The sequence below is a fragment of the Gossypium hirsutum genome, chromosome D09 (assembly GCF_007990345.1).
Source record: "Gossypium hirsutum isolate 1008001.06 chromosome D09, Gossypium_hirsutum_v2.1, whole genome shotgun sequence".
Lineage (NCBI taxonomy): Eukaryota > Viridiplantae > Streptophyta > Magnoliopsida > Malvales > Malvaceae > Gossypium > Gossypium hirsutum.
This window is the reverse complement of record NC_053445.1, coordinates 45092045-45119415: the sequence shown is the minus strand read 5'-3', so window position 1 is coordinate 45119415 and position 27371 is coordinate 45092045. Positions and strand designations below refer to the sequence as shown.

Here is a 27371-nt window from a genome sequence, read left to right as displayed (position 1 = left end):
TCCTCCTCCTCTCCATTCCACATCCTTAATGTGTATAACACACTTAAACAACATTAACCATAATTTCAATATTCACTAACATGTATATTCAAAGCTGTTTATCCGAGTCAGAGTCACTAAATTATTTTTATCCGGAGCTACAGAGCTCCAAATTAAGATCCGTTAATTTTCCCTGAAACTAGACTCACATATCTTCATACCATAAAATTTTCATAATTTTTGGTTCAGCCAAATAGTACAATTTATTCTTTAAAGTTTCCCCTGTTTCGCTGTCTGATAGTTCCGACCACTCTTCACTAAAAATTAATTATCTCATTGTACAGAATTCGGATGATGTTTTAGCTTGTTTCTTCTAAAAATAGACTCATTAAGGATTCTAACCATATAAACTATAACTCATAATCATTTCTGTACAATTTTTAATGATTTTCCAAAGTCAGAACAGGGGAACCCGAATTCATTCTGACCTTTTCTCACAAAATCTATTATATCTCATGATTTACAATTTCATTGCTCACATCATTTCTTTTATAAGAAACTAGACTCAATAAGCTTTAATTTCATATTTTATTCATCCTCTAATTCAATCTCTACAATTTTTGGTGATTTTTCAAAGTTACACTACTGCTGCTGTCCAAAACTGCTTTAGTGCAAAATGTTGATTTCCATTTTGCCCCAAATTTCACAGTTTATACAATTCGGTCCTTTCTCAATTAACCCCTCAATTAATCTAATTTTCTCAATTAGTACTTTACTAGACATTATAAGTTGTTACACAACTATTGAAATTTAGAATTGCCACATATAACTCTATCTTCAAACTCTTTTACTATTAGGTCCCAAACATTCACTTTCTATTCAATTCTTTCAATAAAATCAGCATATGAACAATTTAAAGCTCTAATTTCATGCTAAATCATCATATACTTCCAGCACATATTCATATCAACTTTCAACTTCTTTCATAAAATCAAAAACTAATGAATTTAACAAGTGGGCCTAGTTGTAAAAGTCATAAAAATACAAAAATTTCAAGAAATAGTCAAGAATTGAACTTACTTGTAATAAAAATATGAAGAACCAGCTTGAAGAAGCCCTTCCATGGTGTTTTAGCTGATGAGAATTCAGAAAAATGAAGAGAAATCTAGATAATTCCACTTGGGTCCTAACTTTATTAAGCAAATTTTGCAATTTTCCAATTTTGCCCTTAATTCTCCTTACTTTCTTGCTGATTTCATGCCTCTGCCGTCCAGCCCAAATAGACCTTGGGTCTATTTGCTTTTAAGCCCTCTTCCTTTTATCATTTAAGCTATTTAATCATTTTCCAAAATTTTGCATTTGTTACAATTTAGTCCTTTTTGTTCAATTAATTATCGGAACTTTAAAATTTCTTAACGAAACTTTAATACTAACTTTTTAACACTCCATAAATATTTATAAAAATATTTATGGCTCAGTTTAAAATCCCCGAGGTCTTGATACCTCATTTCGATTCTAATTATTTTAATATTTATTTCTAGTGCACTATTCACTATTTCAAAAATTTTCCTAACTTCATATTTAACTTATACTTGCTAAATTAATAATATTTTCTACCCATTTGTCGAATTTAGTGATCTCGAATCACCGTTCCGACACCTCTGAAAATTCAAGCCATTACATTTTTTTTTCGTCGGATTTGTGGTCCCGAAACCACTGTTCCGACTAAGCCTAAAATCGGGCTATTACAGATTGCATGGCCGCTGATGATGAGCCGGGTGACTATCTGGGCCTCGTTGAGGGGTTGTCTCCGTAGTCTTCTCGTCTTGGATTTAGAGGCCCGCGTCTTTCCCTTCCGACATGTATTTGCCGCTGCCTCTCCTCTGGCGTAAGTAAATACGGCTTGCCATGGATCCTAAACCACGGCATGTATTCTGGAACGCACGCTAACTCCGGAACGATGATTTGTTCCCAAGTAGGTAGATATTCATGCCGATTTTCCCACATTTCAGTGTACTCGGACCAGTATCTAGGCCAATCCGTACCTAATAGCCGAAGGTCGATTTTGTGGTGATCGTCAAACACCTCAGGGTCCGCAGGAATCGGTTGTCTACATCCAAACTGTCGTAGCACTCTGTCTGTCTGGTGAGGTTCCACGGTTGCATAGTTGATCAACATCACTTTAACGTGCCAAGCATTCGGATTTTGTAAAAACTCTTCCGGGATTACTGCCCGAATTGCCGGATCCTCGTATGGTGTCCATTGTAACTATATGAACATGATAGAAATATTAGTTATATACATAATGCTAAATACTAAATACTAAATATCAATCAACTAGCGAATGTATGGAAATATCTATTTGCAATAATACTTACTTCTGCTTCCGACCGTTGCTCCAATATTAGCCGTATATCTTCAAGTTCAGACGGTAATCCACGATAACTTGCCGGATGGTTCCACCTAATTAAATAAATTTTTAGCATACTTCTATTCTTACAAAATCTACATAATAATTCCAAAATGTATTATAAAATTTACCTCGTTACGAGTGGGAATGTATATGGGTGGTTCACTCGAGGACGTAGAAATGGAAAGCGAAACCGTGCCCATGATTGCAGTAGTGACAGGCAACCTCCGATGTTTGCTCTCCTCGGTCGCGTCGCCCCGCACATCTCCCGATATAATGTTGCCAAGACGGCAGACTCCCAACTAAATTCACCGGCTCCTCTAAAATCAATGAGTTTTAGCAGCCACCTTAGATGTACACGGCTCCGCGACGTGTCGGGCATCAGATAACCTCCAATTATTTGAAGAATATATGATCGAGCATATTGGATTCTTTCAATTTCGGTTGAATTTGCATTCGGATCGGGGAAAGTGGCACGTAACCAGCCCATCTCGACCTTACCTCCATCCATTTTATCCGGAATAGCGCCCAAAAGCTCGTAGCACACCGCCTCCCAATTGCTAGATTGGGCAGACCCGGTGACTGGGTGCCCATCCACCGGCAATCCCAACTGCAGACTGACATCTTCTAGAGTGATTGTGCACTCTCCACATGGAAGATGGAATGTGTGCGTCTCGGGTCTCCACCTCTCGATCAACGCACTGATCAATTTCGGGTCCAACTTGCATCCTCGGCCTACCGTCGCCACGTGCCAAAAACCCGCTTCCCGCAGGTAGTTCTCGACTAACGGTGATGGAGGAGCATGCATATTCCGGATATTGCATTCCAATACCCGATCTGCAGACTTTTATAACAAATAATAAATTAATAATTATCTAAAAATACATAAATAAAAAAATCTTAAATAAAATTTAAAAATTAAATTTAATACTTACCATTTTCATTTATTCCACCGATATGTGATTCCTATCAAGACGAATTAATGATCTGGCCATTGATGAAAATATAAAAAAATTTAAAATTATTTTTAAAAATATAAAAAATTTAAAATTATTTTCAAAAATGAAATTGAGGGGAAATTGAAATTAAATATGGATTTGAGAGAATTTTGGAAGGAAATTGAAATTAAATATGGGTTTGAGAGAATTTTAGAAGGAAATTGAGAGGATTAAAGAGGAAATATTAGATAGGATTTGTTTGTGAAAAAAAATAAAGGGGTGGGGGGTATTTATAGTTTTTATTTTTTTGACCGTTGGGGGAGGGGGCAACGGTCAAAATTTTGACCGTTGGGGTACTGTTCACGCGCGGACTACATCACGTCCACGTCAGCGCGACCTGCTGACATGAAAGGAAATCGCGTCCTTGAGGGCGCGATTTCCTTCCACGTCAGCAGGTCGCGTTGACATGGACGCAATGTCCTGACACGTACCCTGACATTACCCTGACGTGGATGCGATTTCCCGAAAAATGGCCCATTCCGGTAAATAATAAAAAAATCAGCCCATTTCGATAAATTTTGAAAAAAAAATTGCTTTTTTTGGTAATTTACCCTTTAAAATGAAGATTTAAGAGAAAACCGAAATAGTTCAAGCATCCTGATGTCACAATTTTCTCTTTTGGTTTAAATACGGAAATAGATGAAAATCTAAGCCACTCATGCACGTCTTGACAACTTTGATGATTAAACCATGACACCATTCACAAATCTCACCAACCCCTCCTCTGTTCCCAACACCCAAAACAAAATTCTATATTTTAGTAATTACTTTGATAATTAAGATCATAAAATAATTCTGTAGAAAAAAAATTTCATTACCAGAACTCTTATAATAAAAAAGAGAGTAAAAACAACACTAAGATAAAGACTTAAAGATCATTTTATTTTCTATAATGTAATAGTTAATATGAAATGATCGGTGAACTTTTAGCTTATATCAAAATATTTAAAAATAACATTAACTACTTCAACAACCAAAGATCTCTTTAAAAACTATTTTTTTAAAATAAAAAGCTAGCTTTTTAAAAATAATATTTATTTAAAATACAGATTTTTACATAATTTTTAAAACATTATTTAAAAATTATTATTTATTTAAATTATATATTTTACATAAAAATTTTCTTTTCACCGTACAATGAGTGTCCTATCATTTGAGTTCTACATATTTGAATGGTAATGATCATTGTATTAAATATTACTGGAAGAAAAAATAATGGAATGGATCTTAAATCCTTTATTCAATAAACTTTTATAGCTATGATATTCAATATTTAATTTTTAGATTTATAATATTTTATATTTAATAATATATTTATATTAAAAGTCTTTAATTTTTACTTTGTTTAATATGATATAAAATGTTTTATAAATAAAAACAAGAATTTAACATAAAAAATCATATTTATATTTCGTACTTAAATTTTGACCCAAGACATAAATTATCTTGTTTGGATCTATTATCCAAATGAAGGAGAGCATGCATGTGAAAAGCAATGAATCACGAATATGGTGTACTGTTTTTTTCTAAAAGATTTTTAGTATCCAACACTTTTCTTCTTGTTTTATTTCAATCAAAGAAGAAAGTGAATTCTCACCACAGAAATATATATATATATATATAATTATTTACAACCATAAATCTTCTTAATTAATTTAAAAATTTTATGTTGCAAAAGTGGAGGTCCTAGTCTCGAATATTTAAGTTGGAAATATATTATTTGTGATTATATGGGTATGTTATAATAATTATAATGGTTCAATTGTATTAACTCGAGATACGTATTTATATTTTTTATTGCACCATTAATATAAATTTTCAAAATTTTTATTTCTCTTTAGATATACAATGAAGATTCTCCATGTTGGAAATCTTCAAAACAAGATCATTCCAATTCAATATTAAAAACTTTAAAAAGGTTGGCGATTTTATTTTGGGAGGTGGGGAGACCATGAAAGTTGGTGATTTTATGAACAAATTCAAAAGAAAGACACCTTAATTTGTTGGAAAAGGCATACCACCGACCCCGGCCCTAGTTTTTGAACTTCATAATGAAAATTTCAAATTTACATATATGATTAAGCTCTTTCTTTTTTCTTTCATACAATGAGTGCCAATTCCTTATTTTATAAATGTTGAATATTTAATTTATCTTAATTTATTTTCTGATCAATTTTTTTACAAAAAAAAAGAAAATAACAAGCTGATTATGACTTTTAATTCGTTTATTAATGCGTTTATTTTTTATTTTTTGCAATTTTATTAATGCGTTAAAGCGTACCATAATTAAAAAAAAAGTAGAAAAGGCTAGAAATATCGGTAGTTGGTTCCATTTTGATTTTTCTTTGAATTTTGATAAATATAAATATAATTTCGAGTAATTATAAGTATCAGCTTATTATAAATAAACAGTTTGTAGAATCAAGTTATTACATCGCAAATAAATTAAAGTTAATACAATCTAAACTAAAGTCAATAAATTAACTGAGCAAAAATTCACTTATGACAACAACATAAGGAGGATTCGAAAACCTACGCATAAAATTACATAATTTTCACGGGATGACTTAAATAATTTTCTAAAAAAGGAAAAGAAAAATTAGAGGATAAAAAGGTTATTTTAAAATAAGTAAAAGCCTTTCTGTCGAAGTCTGTATATATTTAACAAAGGAAATGGTCCACCGGGTCGTTAAATTTGGGCGTCTAAGATATATAAAGGTTTGCAGTCGGTGGGTACGGACTAATACCAAAATAAATTTATTTACTCCAGTTTCAATTTGTTGTCTTCTAAGCTTATTATTATTATTATCTTATTTTAAATATCGTATATTTTAGATAAATTTTATAGTTAAAATAAAAAATGTGTTAAAAATGGTCCAAAACTCATCATGAATTAGATTGAAGTAAAAGGGGCATGTTACAAAGAAATATCCACGAAAATATATAATGTTAGTTAAGGCATAGACTTTAGAGGAGGAAGTAAGTAGAAAGGAAGGAGCATTGCAATTCCAAAGAAGAATCAACAAGCATTTCTGCCTTTGAATGCCCAATAGAGCATTAAATCTTTTGGATTCTTTTCATTGTGGCATCTTTTTGGATTTTGTTCAATCTTCTATCTCTCTTGACTTTGACTCAATGTCCCAATTTTTCATATAAAAATTAAATATCCGAAAATTAAAAACAAATCACCTAAGTAATTTACATCATTTGATTTAGGACCAATTTTCTTGTTGTAAGTCATAAATTCATCAAGTTACATTGTTAAACTTTATTATCCTTCATTAAACAATTTTAATGAAAATCATTATGTTTTAGTCTATATGAAAATTTATATTTGATTTAAAAAATAATAATTTTTGTATGCTATGCATCAAATTATTATGTGTTTAAAAAATTATTCAAAAAATAATATTAAAGTATTCTGAATATATTACATTAATAAAAGTCATAATAACATCGTATAATAAAGAAGGTGAACATTTATTTTTCAACATTACTCCCATTATAGATTCTTATCATATCTGGTCTTTGTTATACAAATCCTAGAACTACTCATAACTCATCCCCAACCCTTAAATAAGAGGATAATGCACTTCAACGTACTCGAACCTACATCCTCATGTGCTGGCGACAATGTCGATGCCAATAAAACTAATATTCAATCAACAGACGATGAATGTTTCTTATAATACTTTTACCTAATTTCACATTTATTTACTCAAGAGCGAGAAATATAAAAAGAATCAAGTCAATTTTTTTTAATTCTGTTTTGAAATACTTATGATTAATTTTTAATAACAGATTGGTATTAAATTTAAAATTAAAGTACAAATAAAATTTATTAAAATTTTCAACACATCACATAGCATAATATAAAAATAAACAAATAAAATAGTAAATAATAATTTAAACCAATTTATAATTTATAATCCAATGCTTTTTAAATAATTAATTTTACATTTTCATTTTTATCTTACTTTAAGAAAGATTAAAATAGAGCAGAGGATATATCACTTTACCCTATTAATTCCTAGAGTTGGTTTTATATATTATATAAACAAAAGATTAATATAAGACTATAAGTTAAAAAGACAAAATTAAAATTAAAAATGAAATTGTTTAATGATGTTAGCATAACTAACCTTAAAAATGTATGGCAGTATAAGTAAATCACAGAAAAGGGTGGCAATTTGGGTGGGATTGGTGGGAGACTATAAGGTCCGAAAGCATGCATTTAAGCATTTTCTCTCACTTCTTACCAACCACATCCTCTACTCAAAGCTTTAGCCACCATCACTTTCATCAGTCAAATTTAATCCATAACCCTTTGATCATTTCTTAATCGACGGCCATTGATAAATCTCAACAAACCCAAATATGCCTTATTTTTTTCTTCTTTCTACCATGGCCACCCACTTATGCTTACCTACCAACTCAATGACTCTTTCCTTCCACTTTCCCTCCCTTTCTCTCCTCTATTTAAACCACATTTCTTTGCCCTTTTCTCCTCAGGAAGGATACCAACTACCTTGAGCTATTATTATTCCTTCTTATTTCCTCTCCTAAGTTTCGACTCAAAACATTCACAAACAAAGAACTTTAAATACTTGTCTAGCTCATTCTCTCTTTTCCATCATTTCTTTTAACATGGAGACGATCACTCAAAATGGTCACCACAAGGGGTCTTTGGAGAGCTTTTGCACTGCTTCAAAGGGTGCCGGTGGAGCCGTTGATCCTTTGAATTGGGGTGTTGCAGCTGAGTCACTCAAGGGGAGTCATTTGGATGAAGTGAAACGCATGGTGGCTGAATACAGGAACCCATTGGTGAAGCTTGGTGGGGAGACCTTGACAATTTCTCAAGTTGCAGCCATTGCTACACGTGACTTGGGTGTCAAGGTTGAGCTTTCCGAGGATGCTAGGGCTGGCGTCAAGGCCAGTGCTGATTGGGTCCTTGATGGCATGAACAAAGGCACTGACAGCTATGGTGTTACCACTGGTTTTGGTGCTACTTCTCATCGAAGAACCAAGCAAGGAGCAGCCCTTCAAAAAGAGCTCATTAGGTGAGGTTTTTTTTTTTTTATATACTACAAACTTAGCAATTATCATAAAACTGGACAGAGTATCACTTTTGTGGAAATAGTCCAAACTGGACGGCAGTTAAGTTCATTGGGTCTGGTGGGATGAGTTATAACCGAGTTACCATTATTTTATCAATTATAATGAGTTTTTTAGTGGCCCTACTACTTTTGGAAAAAGCATGAATACACGTTAGCTTATCAAGGTTGATAAGGCTATTAATAGAAAGGTCAAGGAAAATTTATGGCAAATTAATACCTGGTGAACAGGGAGTTGGATAAAATATGATGAACAGCAAGTATAATTAAATCTGTTTGTTGTTCCTACAGGTTCTTGAATGCTGGGGTCTTTGGCCATGGAACTGAGTCATGCCACACACTTCCTCACTCGGCAACCAGAGCAGCTATGCTTGTTAGGATCAACACCCTTCTCCAGGGTTACTCTGGCATTAGATTTGAGATTTTGGAGGCAATTACAAAGCTTATCAACAACAACATAACTCCATGTTTGCCACTTCGTGGAACAATTACTGCCTCTGGGGATCTTGTTCCTCTTTCCTACATAGCTGGATTGCTCACAGGCAGGCCGAATTCCAAGGCCGTAGGACCGAACGGTGAACCCCTTGATGCAGAGGAAGCCTTCCGTGTAGCCGGTATCGATTCCGGGTTCTTTGTGTTGCAACCTAAAGAAGGCCTTGCTTTAGTCAATGGCACTGCGGTTGGTTCAGGCATGGCTTCCATGGTTCTTTTTGAAGCTAATATTCTGGCTGTTCTGTCAGAAGTTTTATCAGCAATTTTCGCTGAAGTCATGAATGGTAAACCTGAGTTCACTGACCATTTGACGCATAAATTGAAGCACCATCCAGGACAAATTGAGGCAGCGGCTATAATGGAACACATACTTGAGGGGAGTTCTTATGTTAAAGCAGCAAAGAAGTTGCATGAAATGGATCCCCTGCAGAAACCGAAACAAGATCGGTATGCTCTGAGGACTTCTCCACAGTGGCTTGGTCCACAGATTGAAGTGATTAGATTCGCAACTAAATCAATTGAAAGAGAGATCAACTCTGTGAATGATAACCCTTTGATCGATGTTTCAAGGAACAAGGCGCTACATGGTGGCAACTTCCAGGGTACCCCGATTGGAGTGTCAATGGACAATGCTCGTTTGGCTATTGCAGCTATTGGGAAACTAATGTTTGCCCAATTCTCTGAACTTGTTAATGATTTCTACAACAATGGTCTCCCATCAAACCTCTCTGGTGGTAGGAACCCAAGTCTGGATTATGGTTTCAAAGGTGCTGAAATAGCAATGGCTTCCTATTGTTCTGAGCTCCAATACCTTGCTAATCCGGTCACTAGCCACGTTCAAAGTGCTGAGCAGCACAACCAAGATGTTAACTCCTTGGGACTAATCTCTTCAAGGAAAACTGCTGAGGCTGTTGATATTTTAAAGCTTATGTTCTCTACATACTTGGCGGCACTTTGTCAAGCTATTGATTTGAGGCATTTGGAAGAGAATTTGAGGAGCACAGTGAAGAACACCGTGAGCCAGATAGCTAAGAAAGTCCTCACTACTGGTGCCAATGGTGAGCTTCACCCTTCAAGATTCTGTGAGAAGGATCTACTAAAAGCTGTGGACAGGGAATATGTTTTCGCTTACATCGACGATCCCTGCAGTGCTACCTACCCGTTGATGCAAAAGCTGAGGCAAGTACTTGTTGAGAACGCATTGACAAATGGTGAAAATGAGAAGAATGCAAGCACTTCAATCTTCCAAAAGATTGCAGCTTTTGAAGAAGAATTAAAGGCTGTTTTGCCAAAGGAGGTGGAGAGTGCAAGGGCATCAGTTGAGAATGGAAATGCTGCAATCCCTAACAAGATCAAGGAATGTAGATCCTTCCCGCTGTACAAATTTGTGAGGGAAGAGCTTGGAACTGGGCTGCTAACTGGAGAAAACGTTATGTCACCTGGTGAGGAGTTTGACAAGGTTTTCACAGCTATGTGCCAAGGGAAGATCATTGATCCAATGCTGGAATGTCTCGAGGAATGGAATGGTGCCCCTCTTCCAATCTGCTAGTTTGCTTTATTTTTTATAGTTGAGATGTGTAATCCAAATCTTTCGCATTTGTTGTTGGAATTTCCTTGTAAAACAAGTTACTTAACTAAATGAATCCATTTTCACAACTCAAACCTCTCTAATTGTAATATTGTGAATGCTTAAATCATAAACTAGTATCTAAACTATACCCACTTTCTCAAGTTGATATTTAAAATATTTTTCTTATACTAAAACTATAATCCATTGTTCGAAGTGTAGTTAAACTATACTTTGTTACCTAAATTACCCCAACTGTTAAAAAACTCTTAACTAATTATTTTGTGACATGTGACAATTTCTATTTAAAGTAATCCAAAAAAGGTTATATATTATTTCCTTAAATTTTTTTAAACATATTCATCTATTTTGTTCTTCATCCAAGAACTCTAATGATAAAAAATTCAAGAACATGACAAAAAACTAATAAAAAATCTAAATTTCAGAACAAAACCTATATATTGACGAGCTTCTTTTTCTTTTTAACTTTTTAAATATATAGATGACACATGTAATACCCTCAACCTACTTATGAAATCTAAAATATGGGTTAATATTTGGTACATTGAGCAGTGTAATTTTTTTTATTCTGTAAGCAATTTTATAAAATGACCATATGTCATTCTTTTAAAAATATAAACATTTTAATATTTTACTATACCTTATAGGATATATGTCAGCCTTCTAACCTTGTAAAATCTAAAAATTTTATTGACGGAAATATTATTCCTTAAAATATTACAATCTTTTTACACCCTCCCCGTGATTCTTTTTAATGATTTTTTTAGATGATAAATAACTTGTCTTTACAATCATTTTTTTTCTACTCAGTTTCTCCCTGTACTTGGATTTCACTCTTTATCTAATTTTTCCCCTTACAGAAGCTCATCATGCATTCGAAGTATATAAAAAATAGTTTTTAAGAAAATGAGATGAGTTTTGAAATAGGGTGAAAAATAATCAAAATCGAGGGATAAAAAAGAAAAGAAGCTGGCCGAAATTTAAGTTGTCTCTAAAAATTGGGTTTGGTTAAAATTTTCAACGAGTTTTTAAATTTTGGATCACATAACTTCTTAAATGATAAAGTATAGTTTAATTAGGTGATGAATATAGTTTAGTTCTGACTTTTTAATTAAAAATGTAGTACTTTAGTTACCATTTTGTTATTTAATTTCTATTTGGAATGAAATTGAAAATAAACCTTAGCTTCATTTTGGCATATTTCTGCCGCTTCCCATCTTTATTTCATTTCCCTACGAGGCACATGGGGCTTCGCCCCTCCCCAATATCCCAAGGGCTGACAGATGCTTGACGATTATGGGGCTACCCAGAATTGGCAAGTGTGTGTTCAATAATTCCAATAACTAAAGGAAGTGCCAAAACAACAAAGGAGCTGACGTATATTAACAGTGTATGGTATGGGGAGGTGGGTCCTCTCCTGGAAATCCTCGACCATTATTGACAATACAATTTGAAAGGGAAAACAGCTAAGCCTGAGCCCTAGAAGTGAGTAGCAGTGAAGCAAACAAATGCACATTTAATTTCCAAAGAAATGGTACAACTGTAGCTTGCAGAGAAACAAGCAATTTAAGACCATTTACTTCCCTCGTTGGTATTAGTTGAGGTGTTTAAATGAAGGTAGAACGTGGATTTGATGAATGAATGGTTCATAGCTGCGGGGGTGTTTCAAGTTTTTGTGCCATTGGTGAGTTTAGGTAAGTAAAACGTGATGTCTTTTAAGTCGTTTTAAATGACGCGTCTTTCTTGCAGGTGAATTCCATAGATTCTCTTACTGCCTGCCGGCACGATTGCCTTCTTTGGACTGAATTTGTTGAAAATTTATGTTTTTCGACGTTTTGGTATGTACTTTGAATTAATTTTTAATATCTAACTGGACCCATGCAGATGGATCTAACTTAGAAGGTTTTGATATTTTAAATTATTTTTATTATATTAAAGTTAAAATATAATGTTATTGCACCCGATTAACAATTTTAAAACTTATATACTTACATATACGTATGTAACATAATATTTTTTAAAAAAACTGAAAATTACAATATGTATTAAAAATCTTTAAAAATATTAATAAATCCCAAACAACATATTGAAACGTGTAATATATCAGCATTAAATTTAAAATCATACAGCCCCAACACGTGTAGTATTAATCTTTTATCATTTTTCGAATATATTAATTTTTTTAAAACTTTTGAGCAAACAATTTCGTAAGGTGATCTTCACCTCTACCTTTAATGCTCAAAATGGTCCCGAATTGCAAGTTACGGAAAAAATATTCATCTTAATTCTTGCATAAGAAAAATGAGGGTTTTATCAATTATGTAATGTCATTAAGATAAAAGTGAGGATAAATTTGGGATATTATTTTTATTAGATTATCATTCGTTATGATGTGGGTGAAATTTTTATGTAAAAGTACACTTATAAAAAATTTATGTAATAAATATACGAGATGAAATTTTTTTATGTAAATGTATATATATTAAAAAATATATTATGCAACAAATAAATGAGGTTTTAGTTAAAACAAAAAATTGAGATTGAAGATTTTAATGTTTTAGATTTAATTCCTTAAATTAATTTTTATATATTTTATATAAAATTATTAAAAAAACACGCTTATAATAATATATGTTGCTTTTTAAATACAAGTTTTTTTGTAATAATTTTCTATTATCTTAGTGTCTAATTGATTTATAAGTTACAACACTAATTTAGTCATGAATTTTAATAATTTTCTATTATTTGATTAATAAAATATATTTTGGTGATAAAAAATCAAATAATATTTTTTTATTAATGGAAATCATCATTAATCAGTTTGATCGATAACAAATGCTACCGTGACTAGCAAAAGTAATGATAAGTTAACATGTGGCACGCTATATGGATGAGTTGCAACATCAACATAAATTAGAATTTTTATCATATTATGTATAATTGTCTATTTTTATCAACAATATCATTTTAATCCTCAATGACATGTGCTATTTTTATCATATTATGTGTAATTGAGTATTTTGGCATTTTTAACAATTTTTAATCATCCTTTAATATTTTTTAAAATTTTTATGATTTTTAAAATATATTAGAATTTTTACATGTATATATATTTTTATAATTTTACAACTTTTTAATAGTTTATTTATAATTTTCTATAATATTTTAAATTACGTTTAGAATGAATATAGACAAATAAATATCTATTTATCCATTTAAGGGGTTTTTTTATTTTATTTTATTTTATTTAAAAAATTAAATATATACTAATATGACATACCATCCCAACATATTTAACCACAATATATGACTCATTGTTTTTGTGAGTCACACTAGCATCTGAATGAGCCTATTTTCTTTGAATGGGCAAGAGAAGTAGCCTTCTTAGATGGGCCTTAGTGGATTGTGGGAGTATTTTGACAATCAGTTTACCCATTGGGTCTGACCCGAGTTATCTGGCTTTTCCATGGAACCCATTGATTTGTTCGAAAGCTTTGATTTTCATGATAAATATTATGCATATGATTTCTTAATATAAGTGATAAATTTAAATTTAATAAATAAAAATAAATAAAAATGCAGTTAACTAATACGAACTCTGAGGATATGGACTAATCTAACGGAGATTCACATGTGCTAGTTGGACCAATTATGAGAGCTGGAGCTAAAAAGATTCAAAAAGCATTTTTGGAGATGAAGTGTGATGAACCCTCTTGCAAGTTGATATTGGGGAACCACTATGACTTCAAGGCTTTTTCTAAGACTATAAATGTTCTAATTATGGCGTCTACGGCTTCTCATCATCCCATTAAGTTGAGTTTAGTAGTAATTGGGCTTGTGTTGCCTTCCTTTAGGTTAACATTACTTTAGTCCACGCAAAATAACCGAAATTAATCAAAAAGAGATTTTGCTCTAAATTTCATGTTTATTTTACTATTATTGAACTTCAGATGAAATGAAAGAAGTTGGATTCAAATAAGGTGAAGCATGCGAGCTTTTGCTTTTGATACGAGTGTATATGCTATTTTAATACAAAAATTCTTATTTGTTTAAGTCACTTATTATTTGGATTAGATGTCCAGCATTAGATATCATAGAGGAAGTAAGCAAGTAAGTACATATTGGTGGATGTAGTGAGGGACGACTTAACATAGTTGCTTGTATTCCGATGTAAAGCATTGTAGAGTATGAGAAATAAGAGAAATCAAAAGCAACTAAAAAGAGGAAATGTACTCAAAAGTGTGAAAATTTAATTCCAAAAAAATAAAAAGGAAAAGGAAAGGGAAAGAGTACGTGGCACAATGTATTGAAAATTTTAGTTGTTTTGTAATTGGAGAGAAAAGGGTTAAGAGAGAAAGATTAAGTTGAAGAAAATATGGGAATGGTATTAAGTGTTTCACCTATCTTAGGACATAATTAAGTGCTTGGTCAACCGTTCTTAAACTCCTCATCATTTCTTGATTTCGAGTCTTGTGTTACAATTCTAGATATATTAACTCAAAACCAAAAAGGTAGAACTTAGAAAAACTATCAAACATATGAAATTATTGGTTTTGGGTGTTGATTTGTTGAATGGTGCTAATTTGTAGTTAGATTGATTATGTATCTTTTTCGATTTCTAGCAAAAAAAAAATCATTATGTTGAAGGATAATTTTCCGATTGAAGTCGCGACAATTTTTTGTTGTTCCAACTTCAAGTTCCATTTCAAAGTTGTTGAAATTTTGTTGAGCAACAATGGGGTTTTCGGGAAAGAAGGAAATGAGGGAGGCTTGGTTGAAGAAGAAGAAGAATATGAGGAGTACTAATAAGAGAAGTTTAGGGATTTGATGAAATAAAAAAATTTAAAATAAAGTACATGGAAAATAATTGGTGCTTATGTGGCCAATATAACATGCCACATCACTTCTCCACTAAGGCTATAGTGACTTTTAACAGATGAATGATCAAAATATTTGAAGTCAATAGACCAAAACGTAATTTTTTATAGTTCACTAACAAAAAGAACAATTTTAACCAAAGTTGACTTTGACAAAATAAATACTAACTTAATAAATAAATAACCATATCTAGGACTTTTAAAGCAACATGATTCTCTTACGTGAATAAAGTCATAATAGGGTTTAAAAATTCGAATTTAAGGTAGAAAAGGATTTGAAGTTGGCTTAGGAACTTGACCGCGATGGGACACAACTAGAGGTGCTCATGGGTCGGGTTGGGTTCGGGCCGGGCCCAGAAAAAATTTGGCCCGACCTGAAATTTTGTCCAGGCCCGGCCCGAAAAAAATTCATAAGCTCGAGCCCGGCCCGGCCTGGCCCGACCTATTTTTTTAATAAACATCAAAATTTTATTTTAAAAATAAAAAAATTAAAAAAGTATTTTAAAATATTTTAAAATTAGAAAAAAAAGTATTTTAAAATTAAAAAATAATAAAAAAAGTATTTTAAAAATAAAAAATAAAAAAATTTATTATATTCGGGCCAGACTCGGGCCAAAAAAGTGGTGTCGAGGCCCGACCCGTTTTCTAAACGGGCCTATATTTTTATCCGAACCCTCCGATATTTCGGGCGGGCCGTCGGGCAGGGTCGCCCTGCCCATGAGCACCGGCCCGCCCGGCCCATGAGCACCTCTAGACACAACTTTTGCTTGTGTGAATAACAAATGAAGGGAATGGGGTATTTACAAGTACACTTGTTCATGGGTCGGGTCACCTGCCCGGCCTGAAGGTCCGCCCGAAATGTGGGAGGGTTTAGGTAAAAATATAGTCCCAAAAAATGGGCTCGGGCAAAAAATAAAGCCTGTTTAAAAAATGGGTCGGGCCTCGAGTAAGACATTTTTAGCCAGAAATTCACTAAATGACAAAAAATATATTTTTTTAAATATTATTTTCTTACGGTTTTCTCTTTATTTTGCTACAATTTTACTATTATGTTCCTACTATTTTGTTGTTATTGTTTGGATATTGTATAAAATTTGTTTTATTGTTAATTTTGTTATTATTTTATAGACATTTGTTAATTTTGTTATTATTTTAGAGGTATTTGCTTATTAAGTTGCATCTATCTTAGTGTTATTTAAGTATACATATTTTTTAAAATTTATTTTCAATTTGTTGGGAAATATTTTTTTGATGTTTTTAGTATTTTTGATATATTATATATATTTTAAAATTATATAAAAATAATATAAAAATTAATATGGGCGGGTCGGGTCTGAGTTTTAACATTTTTATCCGGGTCGTCTTGGGCAAAATTTTAGACCTGTTTTTCGGGTCGGGCCAAGCCTGGGCCTAGCAAACGGGTCTAAATTTTTAGTTGAGCCCGGCCCAGCCTGGCCGACCAATGCACACCTCTATTTACAAGCATGAAAAAAAAATTGAAGAAGAAAAAACTCAAACACTCATTCCAAAATAGTTACCTCGATTGTAATGGGCAATGAAAATTTGATAGAGTAATATAATTAATACAACTCGATACTCGTAACTGTTGAGATAGCTTTAAAAAAGATATGAATTTATTTTGATAAATAAAAAAAATCTACATTGATGATATACAAAAGTTTTGGATATACAATTTTTTTTGTAAATTATTTCAAATACATAGTATTATATACATTTAAATTTTAAATATTATATTTTAATATTTAAAATATAGTTTACATGTTTAAATTAAATTTTATAAATAATTTATATTAATTACTTAAAAATTTTTAAAATTTGTATTTCATAAATTAAAATATTAAAACTGAAGTAATAAAAAATTATTTGTTATGTTATATCTATAATATATAGTTTATAATCTATTTGTAATTTATAATTATAATATAAATAAAAGCATGAATTAAAAAAAAGGTTTGAGTATACTCTCTATTTTTAATTAATATTTAAAAATAATTATAATATTCAATTTAGAATTATTAGTTAAAATTAAAATAAAATAGAAGCGGGGATAATTATATATTTAAAAATAATTATAATATGAGTTAATTACACATTTAAAAATAATTAAATTTTAAATTACAATTATTAATAAAAAATTTGGCTAATTTTAAAATAGTTAAAAAGGTTGTGATAATTATAATTTATCATTATCAATTAGTTAAAAATAATTTAATGTAAATAAAAGTTGTAACAGCCCAATTTTCAGTGGTGTCAGAAACAGTGGTTTGAGATCACTAAATCTGACAAGTGAGCTCTTAAATTTTATTATATAGTGTTTATGAGTCGATTGTGAATTTAGGAAGGCTTATGAATTAGTGAATTATGCTTTAGAAATATTTGTTAGATTAATTGGTTTTGAAAACGAGGTATCAAGACCTCGATTTTATAAACTGAGCTATAAGTATTTTTATAAATATTTACAAAGTGTCATTATGGTAGTATTGAAGTTTCGTTAGAAAATTTTATCGTTTTGATAGTTAATTAATTAAAAAGAACTAAATTGAAAAAGGTGCAAAACTTACTAAAGTGATTAAATAGCATAAATGGTAAATAAGGGAGGACTAAAAGGGTAATTAGACACCCAATGAATGGCTGAGGCCGCATAAGCAGAAAAAAATCTTGGAATTAGGTGATTTAAGGGCAAAATTATAAATTTTATCAAATTAACTTAAATAAATTGAATTCTATACTTTTCGAGGCTATTCTTCTTCAATTTATCTGCCAAAAACGCCATAGGAGAAGGTTTTAAGCTGGTTTTGTTTATTTTACTTAATGTAAGTTCAATGTTTGCTCTTTTTTTTGTAATTTTTATGTTTTTAAGATTTTACAATTAGGTTCAACTATCTAATTCGTTAGTTTTTGATTCTAGGGGTAATTTTGAAAGTTACCATTGATGAGTGCTGGATGTTTATGATGAATTAACATAGATTTGAAGTTTTAATTTTGTTATATGATGATTTTATCTAGTAATTTCAATAGAAATTGATTTTAGGACCAAATTGTGAAAAATATTAAATCTTAGGGTTTGGTATTAAATTTTGTTTATTAAAGGCTGTGTAGTAGCTTATAATATTTAGATAAAGTGTTAATTGAGAAAAAATAGCTCATTTGATGAGTTAATTGCAAAGGGACTAAATCGCAAAAACTGTAAAAGTTGGGGTAATTGTGTAATTTCAAAATTTGAAGGGTATAAATTGTGAAGTGAATTATAATTGAATTATATGCTAATGAATGAACAATTTTATATTATAGATTAAGAACCCGAAGAAAATCGTGGAAAAAGAGAAATTAGCTGAATAGTCATTGAATTACAACAAATTCTACAAATTGGTCCAGGTAAGTTCATATGGTTGAACTTTCATGATTAATTGTCAATTTAGGAATGATATAATGTATTATTTCAAGTTTTTGTTTTTGAAATATTATTATGGTAAATATATGAAAATTGAATTGAAAAGTTCAAATAAAGTGGAACGTAGGATTGAGTATGATTGTTCCATGACACAAGATGAATTGACAGATAAGACCATGGTTGGACCATGGCAATGTTTAAATGTAAGACCATAGTTGGACTATGGCATCAAGAAAATGATGTACTCAAATCCGTAAGGCATTCTCTAATTTGGTAAAGATTGGTAAGTATTACAAGGATTAATGTGAAATAAATTAAATAGTTGTTGATATTGAGCTCAATTATGCGAATTCATCAATAGTAGTTGTGATTGGGAGGAAATGTTGTGAAATGCTTAATCTAAATGAATTGTTTAGCATGTTCGGTAAGATTTATATTTAAGGCCTATGAACTTACTAAGCTTCATTAAGCTTACTCGTGTTGTTTAATATTTCTTGTAGATTAGCGTGAGGTCGGAGGATCGAATCATCACATCAAACTACACCTCGTTATTTTCGGTAGTTTTTGTAATGTAAATTTTGGTTTATATGGCATGTATAGGGTTGGTTTGGCGATGAAATAGTTTGAATTGTGGTTGTGAATATTAAATATTCGTATGCATGTATTTAGTAATAGAATTTGATAAATCAATGAAATGAGGTAAATAGGTAGGTATAAGTAAAAGAAATATTTGTGATGTTATGTCAAAATGGGTGAGAAAAGTGACATTAAAATGACCTATTTTTGTCTACATGAGCTGATTAATAAAATTTGAAAATTTTTGGAAAAAAATTTCTGAGTACTCGGTTTAGCCCCGAACCACTTTAATGTCTATTTTGGGCCTCGAGGGCTTGTATTAGGGACTACATGAATGAATTTGATTGGCTTTTGATTGATTAATAAATGAATACGAAATGTATGATTGTTTGAGTTAAAAGTTTGGTAATGTTCCGTAACCCTGTTCTGGTAACGAATAAGGGTTAGGGGTGTTATAAAAATTGTGCTAATTTTATTTAAAAAAAAAGTTATATGTTAAACATGGAATAAATGCTTTAACTATTATTTAAAAAAAAACTATTATAATATTTAAATTAATAAATTAATATATTTTAATTATATTCAATGATTCAAATAAGAAATAATATTTTAGGTTAATTGCTGCAATTAAAATTTTTATTAGAGAGTTATTTGATATGAAATACAAGTTGAAAAATTAAAGAGTGGTGTTACGAAAATTACTAATTTAGCCAAGCAGCTGCTCATGAACTTTTCGAACTTTGTCGCCGATAATAACTCTGAAAGAAAAAAAATCTCAGAGTGGAAATACAGGTGGCATTAATTCATTGCTTATATATTTAAAGAAAAACCCAGTGAAAAAGAATATGTCCTCACTGGCCTAATTTCGGAATAAAGCAATTAGCTTTAAAAATTTTAGTTTTTATTTATCACAAAATCGAAAAACCTTGACTCAGCCAGCCACCAAGATCAATGGCGACGCATATCCTGAGACGACAAGTGAGTCAGATCCTTTCCCATGTGAGCCCTAACTCTAATCCTACCTCGTATTTCTCTTTAGCTAGACCTTTCTCTTCGGCCACCGACACCATTCGAGCCACTCTCTTCCCCGGCGATGGCATCGGCCCCGAGATCGCTGAGTCCGTCAAACAGGTTGCCGTTCTCTTTCTCTTTCTCTTTCTCTATTTTTTGTTTTTGTTTTTTTTTTAATTTTTATTGTATCGAATTTTGCAAAGTCTTGATTCTTTTTTATTTGCGTCTATGAATTGAATCTTAAGCGTTGAAAAAAAAATTAAAGCTTGCTTTGGAAAGTTTTTTCTAGCACAAACTTAATAAGTGGCTGTTTCTAGTTTAAAGAAGCTGATCTATAGAATTGTAAATAGATAATTGTTTGTATAAGAAAGTCTTGATCAAGACCCATCTTTTATTTTCTTTCTGTGAATTTTCTTGCTGAAACTGAGTAATTTTATTTGATTTAGGTTTTTAGAACTGCTGAAGTGCCAATTGAATGGGAAGAACATTATGTTGGGGACCAAGTTGATCCAAGAACTCAAAGTTTTCTAACTTGGGAAAGTCTCGAATCAGTAAGAAAGAATCGGGTAGGCTTGAAAGGTCCAATGGCTACTCCTATTGGTAAAGGTCATCGGTCTTTGAATCTTACTCTAAGGAAAGAACTTAATCTGTATGCCAACGTCAGGCCTTGTTACAGTCTCCCGGGTTATAAGACTCGGTATGATGATGTGAATCTTATTACTATTCGTGAAAACACTGAAGGGGAGTACAGTGGACTTGAGCATCAAGTGAGCTTGTTTTTTTTGTAGGTCTTGTGCAATTGGAAAAGTGGGGTATTCTCTATAATATGAATTAATTTTTTTTTCTTTGGGTGCTAGGTGGTGAGAGGTGTAGTTGAAAGTCTCAAGATTATTACTCGTCAGGCAAGCTTAAGGGTGGCTGAATATGCTTTTCATTATGCTAAGACCCATGGAAGAGAGAGAGTTTCTGCAATTCATAAGGCCAATATTATGCAGAAAACAGATGGTCTTTTTCTTAAGGTTTGTCAATTCAAAATGCATATCTTGTATTTAGTTAATTATTTGGAGCACCGATTATTAAGCTTGGTTTGCTTCTCTTTTTCCAGTGCTGTCGTGAAGTTGCAGAGAAATATCCTGAGATAACTTACGAGGAAGTAGTCATTGACAATTGCTGTATGATGGTATGACTGATTTCTTCCTACAAGCATTTTATTGCTTTCTTTTTCCGAAGTTCTGAATGGAGGGAGAGAAGTTAGCTTTTGATTCAGCTACTATAGGCACCACCTTTCTGTCTGCCTATATTACTTTGACAAATGGCAAAATGGAGTGCATTTCATCTTATATTGAAGTTAAAACTGATATAGAACTAATTACTTTCTTGCCACTTGCAGCTTGTGAAGAATCCGGCACTTTTTGATGTATTGGTGATGCCTAACCTCTATGGTGACATTATCAGTGATCTTTGCGCTGGATTGATTGGGGGCTTGGGCTTAACACCTAGGTAACTCCAGTTTCCTAACAATCATAGGTAGTATACAACTATACATCTTGATGGTTTTACGACATATACTCTTTCTGCAGTTGCAATATTGGTGAGGGAGGAATAGCACTTGCTGAGGCTGTCCATGGTTCGGCACCTGATATCGCTGGAAAGGTGTGTCTTCAAATTTATCTTAGGACTTCCAATTGAGTGTCTTTCTAACATTTTTTTTCTCTAGAGCCATTCTTCTGGCACAAACAAGAAGCACTATTGAGAAAAAAATGAATATGTTTAGGGACTGTTACCTCTTTAGTGCATACGAAGAAAATCTTAATTCTTAATGCTTGAGAGTTGAGGCTAGATGTCTCGAGATAGGTCATGAAGGTATGTCAAGGTCTATGAAGGTGTAACTACATGCATATTGTGCTAATTGTAAAGCTATCTTAGGGTTTCAATCTTGGATTTCCAAGGTGACTTTTGAGATTGGATTAAGGTCCGTAGCATGTTTGAATATTGTAGTTTATAGATTGTGGTTCTTTTAAGTTTTCAGGTATTTATGGTAGTTTTGAGTAGGGAAAAAAACCCAAATTATTATGTTCGCTTTTCATGATTCTTTTTTAGTTTCATAGTACAATTTCATTTCCTACAGCTCCAGCTAATTATTTGTATGGTTGACATTATTTAGAATATGGCAAATCCAACTGCCTTACTATTGAGTTCGGTCTCAATGTTGCGCCACTTAAATCTCCATGACAAGGCTGATAGGATTCAGGAAGCCATTCTCAGCACAATCGCAGAGGGTAAATATCGCACTGCTGACCTAGGTGGCACATCAACAACAACAGATTTTACAAAGGCTATTTGCGATCACCTTTGAAGTTTGTTCCTTTGAAGCATTTCTAGTTTTTGCATTTGACTTCCTTGCAATTTGTTTGCTACGGTTTTTTACCTCAGCTTAAATGTTTTCATCCCTTACTAAGAGGAATAAAATCATATCGAAGATGATGGCTATGCTTTCGACTCCCTATCTTCAGCCGTGGAGAACACATGGCATCATTTAAATTTGTTAAAAACATAGTTCAATTCAGATGTCATCATCTTTTAACACTTTAAAGATTAATATGTTCCAATCTGGTTATATTTTTGGGTTTTATATTTGTACTTTTTACGTATATATTTCCGTGATTGAGGTGCAACTGTTATTTTTTTGGGAAAGAAAAACCAGCTGGCCTTACTAAAATCAGGAGAGCGAAGCATTTTGTGTAATTTTCATACAAAATTTGCAGACAACGCCCCTATTCTTTTTCTTGCCACCGTTGCCTACAGGGTACAGAAGTTCTTTTCATTCTAACATATGAACAGGCTATTGGATAGTCAAGAACTGAGGGATACTTTTTCTTTTTGTTCAAAAGAACTGAAGGATACTGCATGTGTGATTGTCATACAAAATTTGCAGATGATCAGATCTGATCCAAAGACTATACAAAATGAGAATATATATATGTAATCAGCTCCTTCATTTTCCTTGGGGAACATTGAATAAAAATAGAAAGCTTAACTCTTTACTTTGGTTTTGTCAATAAATTCAACTATATAATATTTACTTAATATAATATATCAGTAAGTGTAGGTTTATATGTTTAATAATGGACAAAAATGGGGACAAGAATCGTACTTTGGTCGCAGTTAGTTGTTAAATAGTGATTTCAGTTTTCACCAACCCCAGAAAGCAAAAATCAATGGCAGGTTTTTTAAAAATAAATTTAATTATTATTTTAATTAAAGGAGTGGACATTTGAGCACCTAGGTTGGTAAGATGGGGACGCACTGGGCCTATAAACATCGAGTAACACGATTCATTTTCGCCACACCCGAGATCTGAAAAAAAACTCCTACTCTCTCACTTTGCTCTCTTCTTGTTCCTGTCCTCTTTCACCAAACTATCGCCGACAACCTCTCCAAAAGAATGGCATATGAAGGGATTCTGTTGGGGATGGGTAATCCTCTCCTTGACATTTCGTTAGTCGTGGACGAAGAGTTCTTGAAAAAGTACGGTTCTAAGCTTTTGATTTTGTTTCTTCTTATCTTGTGGGATGTATTTTTTCTATATTGGGACTTGGGTTTGATTCTTTGTGTGGAATCTGATCTGGGTTTGGTTTTGTTTTTGGTTTCAGATATGATATCAAGTTGAACAATGCAATTTTAGCTGAGGAGAAACACCTTCCCATGTAAGCTAAAAATGTTTTCCTTTTTTACTATGAGCCCAGATTAACTGAAACTGTGATTGTTATTTATAGTGGTTTTAGTTTTTGTATTAAACGCTTGCTTCACCCTGATATGCGTGCGTGTATGCATGGGCTTATTCGATCTGCTAGATCTACGTTTTATATATGCACATTCGATTTATTTTGTTCCCTTAAATTGTTGATCTGCTTGTTTAAGCTAGTTTTTATGCATATAAACTAATTGATGGTTAATCTACATGAAACTTTGTTTGTGTACCTTTGTAGTTTAGAGCAAAGGTTAAAAATAGTAACTTCGTAAGACTTAAACACCTTTTAAAATAGGATAAATTTGAACATATTACCAAAAGTTTCAATGGTGATTTCGTTGCACATGCTGATCATCGATCTTTAGGGGGAAACTGGGTTTTCTAATGCAGATCTTGAACCAATTCTCTTGAGGAGAGGTCATCTCTTTCATGCTACTTTTGAAACATGGAGTTTTTAAGTGTCTTTCAAAATGATATGATCAGTTGGTTAAGAAGTTGGTGTTTAAGTATGATGTGGTTATTGATATTATATGGTTCTGCCTTCTGACTACCAAGCTCTTTATGACAGGTATCAAGAAATGGCATCCAAGCCCAATGTAGAGTATATTGCTGGAGGTAATGCCTGGGTTGCCTTGGAATCTGAATTTTCTGTCAGAACTTAGTGGTCAATAATGATTCTCCCAAATTTTTGTTTTGTGCAGGTGCTACTCAAAATTCAATCAAAGTTGCACAGGTATATCATTATGCTTCTTATATTGATAGGAGCTTTGGGAAAATGTTGTCATAATATTTACTATCACCTTAAGACTAAATTTGTTTCTGCCTTACGCAGTGGATGCTTCAAATTCCTGGTGCAACTGGTTACATTGGCTGCATTGGGAAGGACAAGTTTGGGGAGGAAATGAAGAAGAACTCAAAAGCTGCTGGTGTTAATGTGAGCCTTCTTTCTAAACCACTTCTTCCAAACCTCTAAAACAATTGAAAACTTGAAGTGGGAAAAAAAAACATTATATATATAAATAGAGCGAGAGAGAGAGAGATTTGTTTCAGTTCCACACAGCTTTAGCCAAATGGTTATGCACTTCTGCTATGTCCATTGACCTTCCTCTTTCTGGATGCATATTTATTTTGAGTTGCAATTTTGTATTTCTTAAGATAGATTTGGAGCTGAGAATAATGGTATTATTGATGTTGTATGATCATGTTAAATCAGGTTCAATATCTTGAGGATGAAACTGCACCAACAGGAACCTGTGCTGTTTGTGTTGTTGGTGGTGAAAGGTAAGTTTGAGAATGACCTTATTTTTCCTTGTTTCTTATAAGCTGCTATTTTTATTGTTGTACTTATGTTTGCTCCAAGGATTATGATGTTAGAAAGCATCTATGTTTTATCTACTGGAATAGCAAGATTCAAACTTGGATCTATCTGCAGGTCACTCATTGCAAATCTATCAGCTGCTAACTGCTACAAGTCTGAGCATTTGAAGAAGCCTGAGAATTGGGCGTTGGGTACTCATTTTCCTTTATTTTCTTGTTTTGGTTGGACTATACATTGATGAAACTCATTCACTGGGGAAAATCTTATAAGAATAATTGAAATAAACAGTTGTCGCTTCTAGGGACTAACTTGTTCATAAATACTTTTATGCAGTTGAGAAGGCCAAGTACTTCTATATTGCTGGATTTTTCCTTACTGTATCTCCGGAATCCATACAGCTTGTTGCTGAACACGCTGCTGCAAAGAACAAGGTATATTATATCATGTGTTGCTGAAATCCCTCTTTATGAAAGTTCACAAGCTTAGTGGCCTCACATATTTATTTTGTCTGCAGGTGTTCTCAATGAATCTTTCTGCTCCATTTATTTGCGAGTTCTTCAAGGATGCACAAGAGAAAGCACTACCGTAAGAATTCTATCATATTTTTCTATTGTGGAAATTAATACTCATGTATTAAAGTAAGTCTCAGAGCTTATTGTCTATCAGGTATATGGACTTTGTCTTTGGCAACGAAACTGAAGCAAGAACCTTCTCAAAGGTTCATGGCTGGGAGGTAATAGCTGTTAAATATAATATGTTATTATGAATTTGATGGTTTATGTTTGGTAATGACCTGTTTGGGCTGGTTTTGCTGTCCAGACTGATGATGTTGCAGAGATAGCCCTGAAGATTTCACAGTGGCCGAAAGCTTCTGGAACATACAAGAGGACTACTGTTATTACTCAGGGTGCAGATCCAGTAATTGTTGCCGAGGATGGGAAAGTGAAGCAGTTCCCTGTTATTTTGTTACCCAAGGAAAAGCTTGTTGATACAAATGGTGCAGGTATACAGTCACTTCCAACACTTGACAGTGTTAATGCTAAAATGAAATGCCATACAAGACACATAACTCAGATTAGTTATAGAAATGATTTAACTTAGATCCAATTTGACATATCAGTGAGTCAGAAACAAAGCCGCAACCATTTAATGGAGCCATTTTTAACCATTTAATGCAATTTTGTGCAGGTGATGCCTTTGTTGGAGGCTTTCTTTCACAATTGGTTCAAGGGAAGTCCATTGAGGATTGCGTAAGAGCTGGTTGCTATGCATCCAACGTTATCATCCAAAGGTCTGGCTGCACATACCCAGAAAAGCCTGAATTTAAATAAAGCTAGTCCACTTTCCTGATCTCCTCTCCGCTGTTGTTTTCAAGTTTCTGATTGTTAAGAACCCTCTTGCTAGCATTTGATCTTTGAATTTTGTTTTTATTTTTCCTATTTGCTGGTGTCATTTCGATGCCTGCATCTTGAAATGGCATATGAGAATAACATTTTATGTTTATTCATGAAAGGAGCCAGTCGTTTCATTTCGTAAGCTTATGGTTGTGATGAGTTTGTGGATTGTGGTCAATGTTTTTTTTCCCCTGTTTTTTCTTACATTCTTGCATTTGGTAGCTGGCCAGAAGGCATTTCAATGGCTTCTAATACTTGTTTCATTTGCTTGCATTAATTCTTAGTTAAAATCACCATTGAAATCTCAGTTCAGTATAAGGGACTAAATAATACACTAGTGTTTGAAAGATATTCGAGTTCAATTTGAAAAAAAATTTATTTAGCTTGTGTTCAAACAATTTAATTTATTGGTTGAATCGAATTTGAGCATCATAATATTTGATTCGAATGG

At 32.5% G+C, this 27371-nt stretch overlaps 3 protein-coding genes across 3 annotated transcripts; all 3 read left to right on the top strand.

Moving 5' to 3' along the window:
- Window positions 1–7640: 7640 nt before the first annotated feature.
- Window positions 7641–10649, top strand: LOC107891138 (phenylalanine ammonia-lyase). The gene is made up of 2 exons (XM_016815818.2): window positions 7641–8447; window positions 8793–10649. The coding sequence occupies exons 1-2, from the start codon at window positions 8035–8037 to the stop codon at window positions 10540–10542; spliced, it is 2163 nt and encodes a 720-aa protein (XP_016671307.1). The 5' UTR covers window positions 7641–8034; the 3' UTR covers window positions 10543–10649.
- Window positions 10650–20154: 9505 nt separating this feature from the next.
- LOC107891139 (isocitrate dehydrogenase [NAD] catalytic subunit 5, mitochondrial) lies at window positions 20155–23074 on the top strand. The gene is made up of 7 exons (XM_016815820.2): window positions 20155–20577; window positions 20904–21224; window positions 21315–21476; window positions 21563–21637; window positions 21848–21957; window positions 22038–22110; window positions 22622–23074. Exons 1-7 carry the CDS (start codon window positions 20398–20400, stop codon window positions 22811–22813), a joined length of 1113 nt encoding a protein of 370 aa, XP_016671309.1. The 5' UTR covers window positions 20155–20397; the 3' UTR covers window positions 22814–23074.
- A 686-nt stretch (window positions 23075–23760) lies between these two features.
- On the top strand, window positions 23761–27062 carry LOC107891140 (adenosine kinase 2). Its single transcript, NM_001326785.1, is given in 12 exon segments — window positions 23761–23985; window positions 24111–24164; window positions 24777–24823; window positions 24910–24941; window positions 25041–25142; window positions 25422–25489; window positions 25641–25717; window positions 25860–25957; window positions 26041–26111; window positions 26193–26259; window positions 26346–26529; window positions 26715–27062. Coding segments are annotated over 12 exon segments (1026 nt in total). The 5' UTR covers window positions 23761–23902; the 3' UTR covers window positions 26858–27062.
- Window positions 27063–27371: the final 309 nt, after the last annotated feature.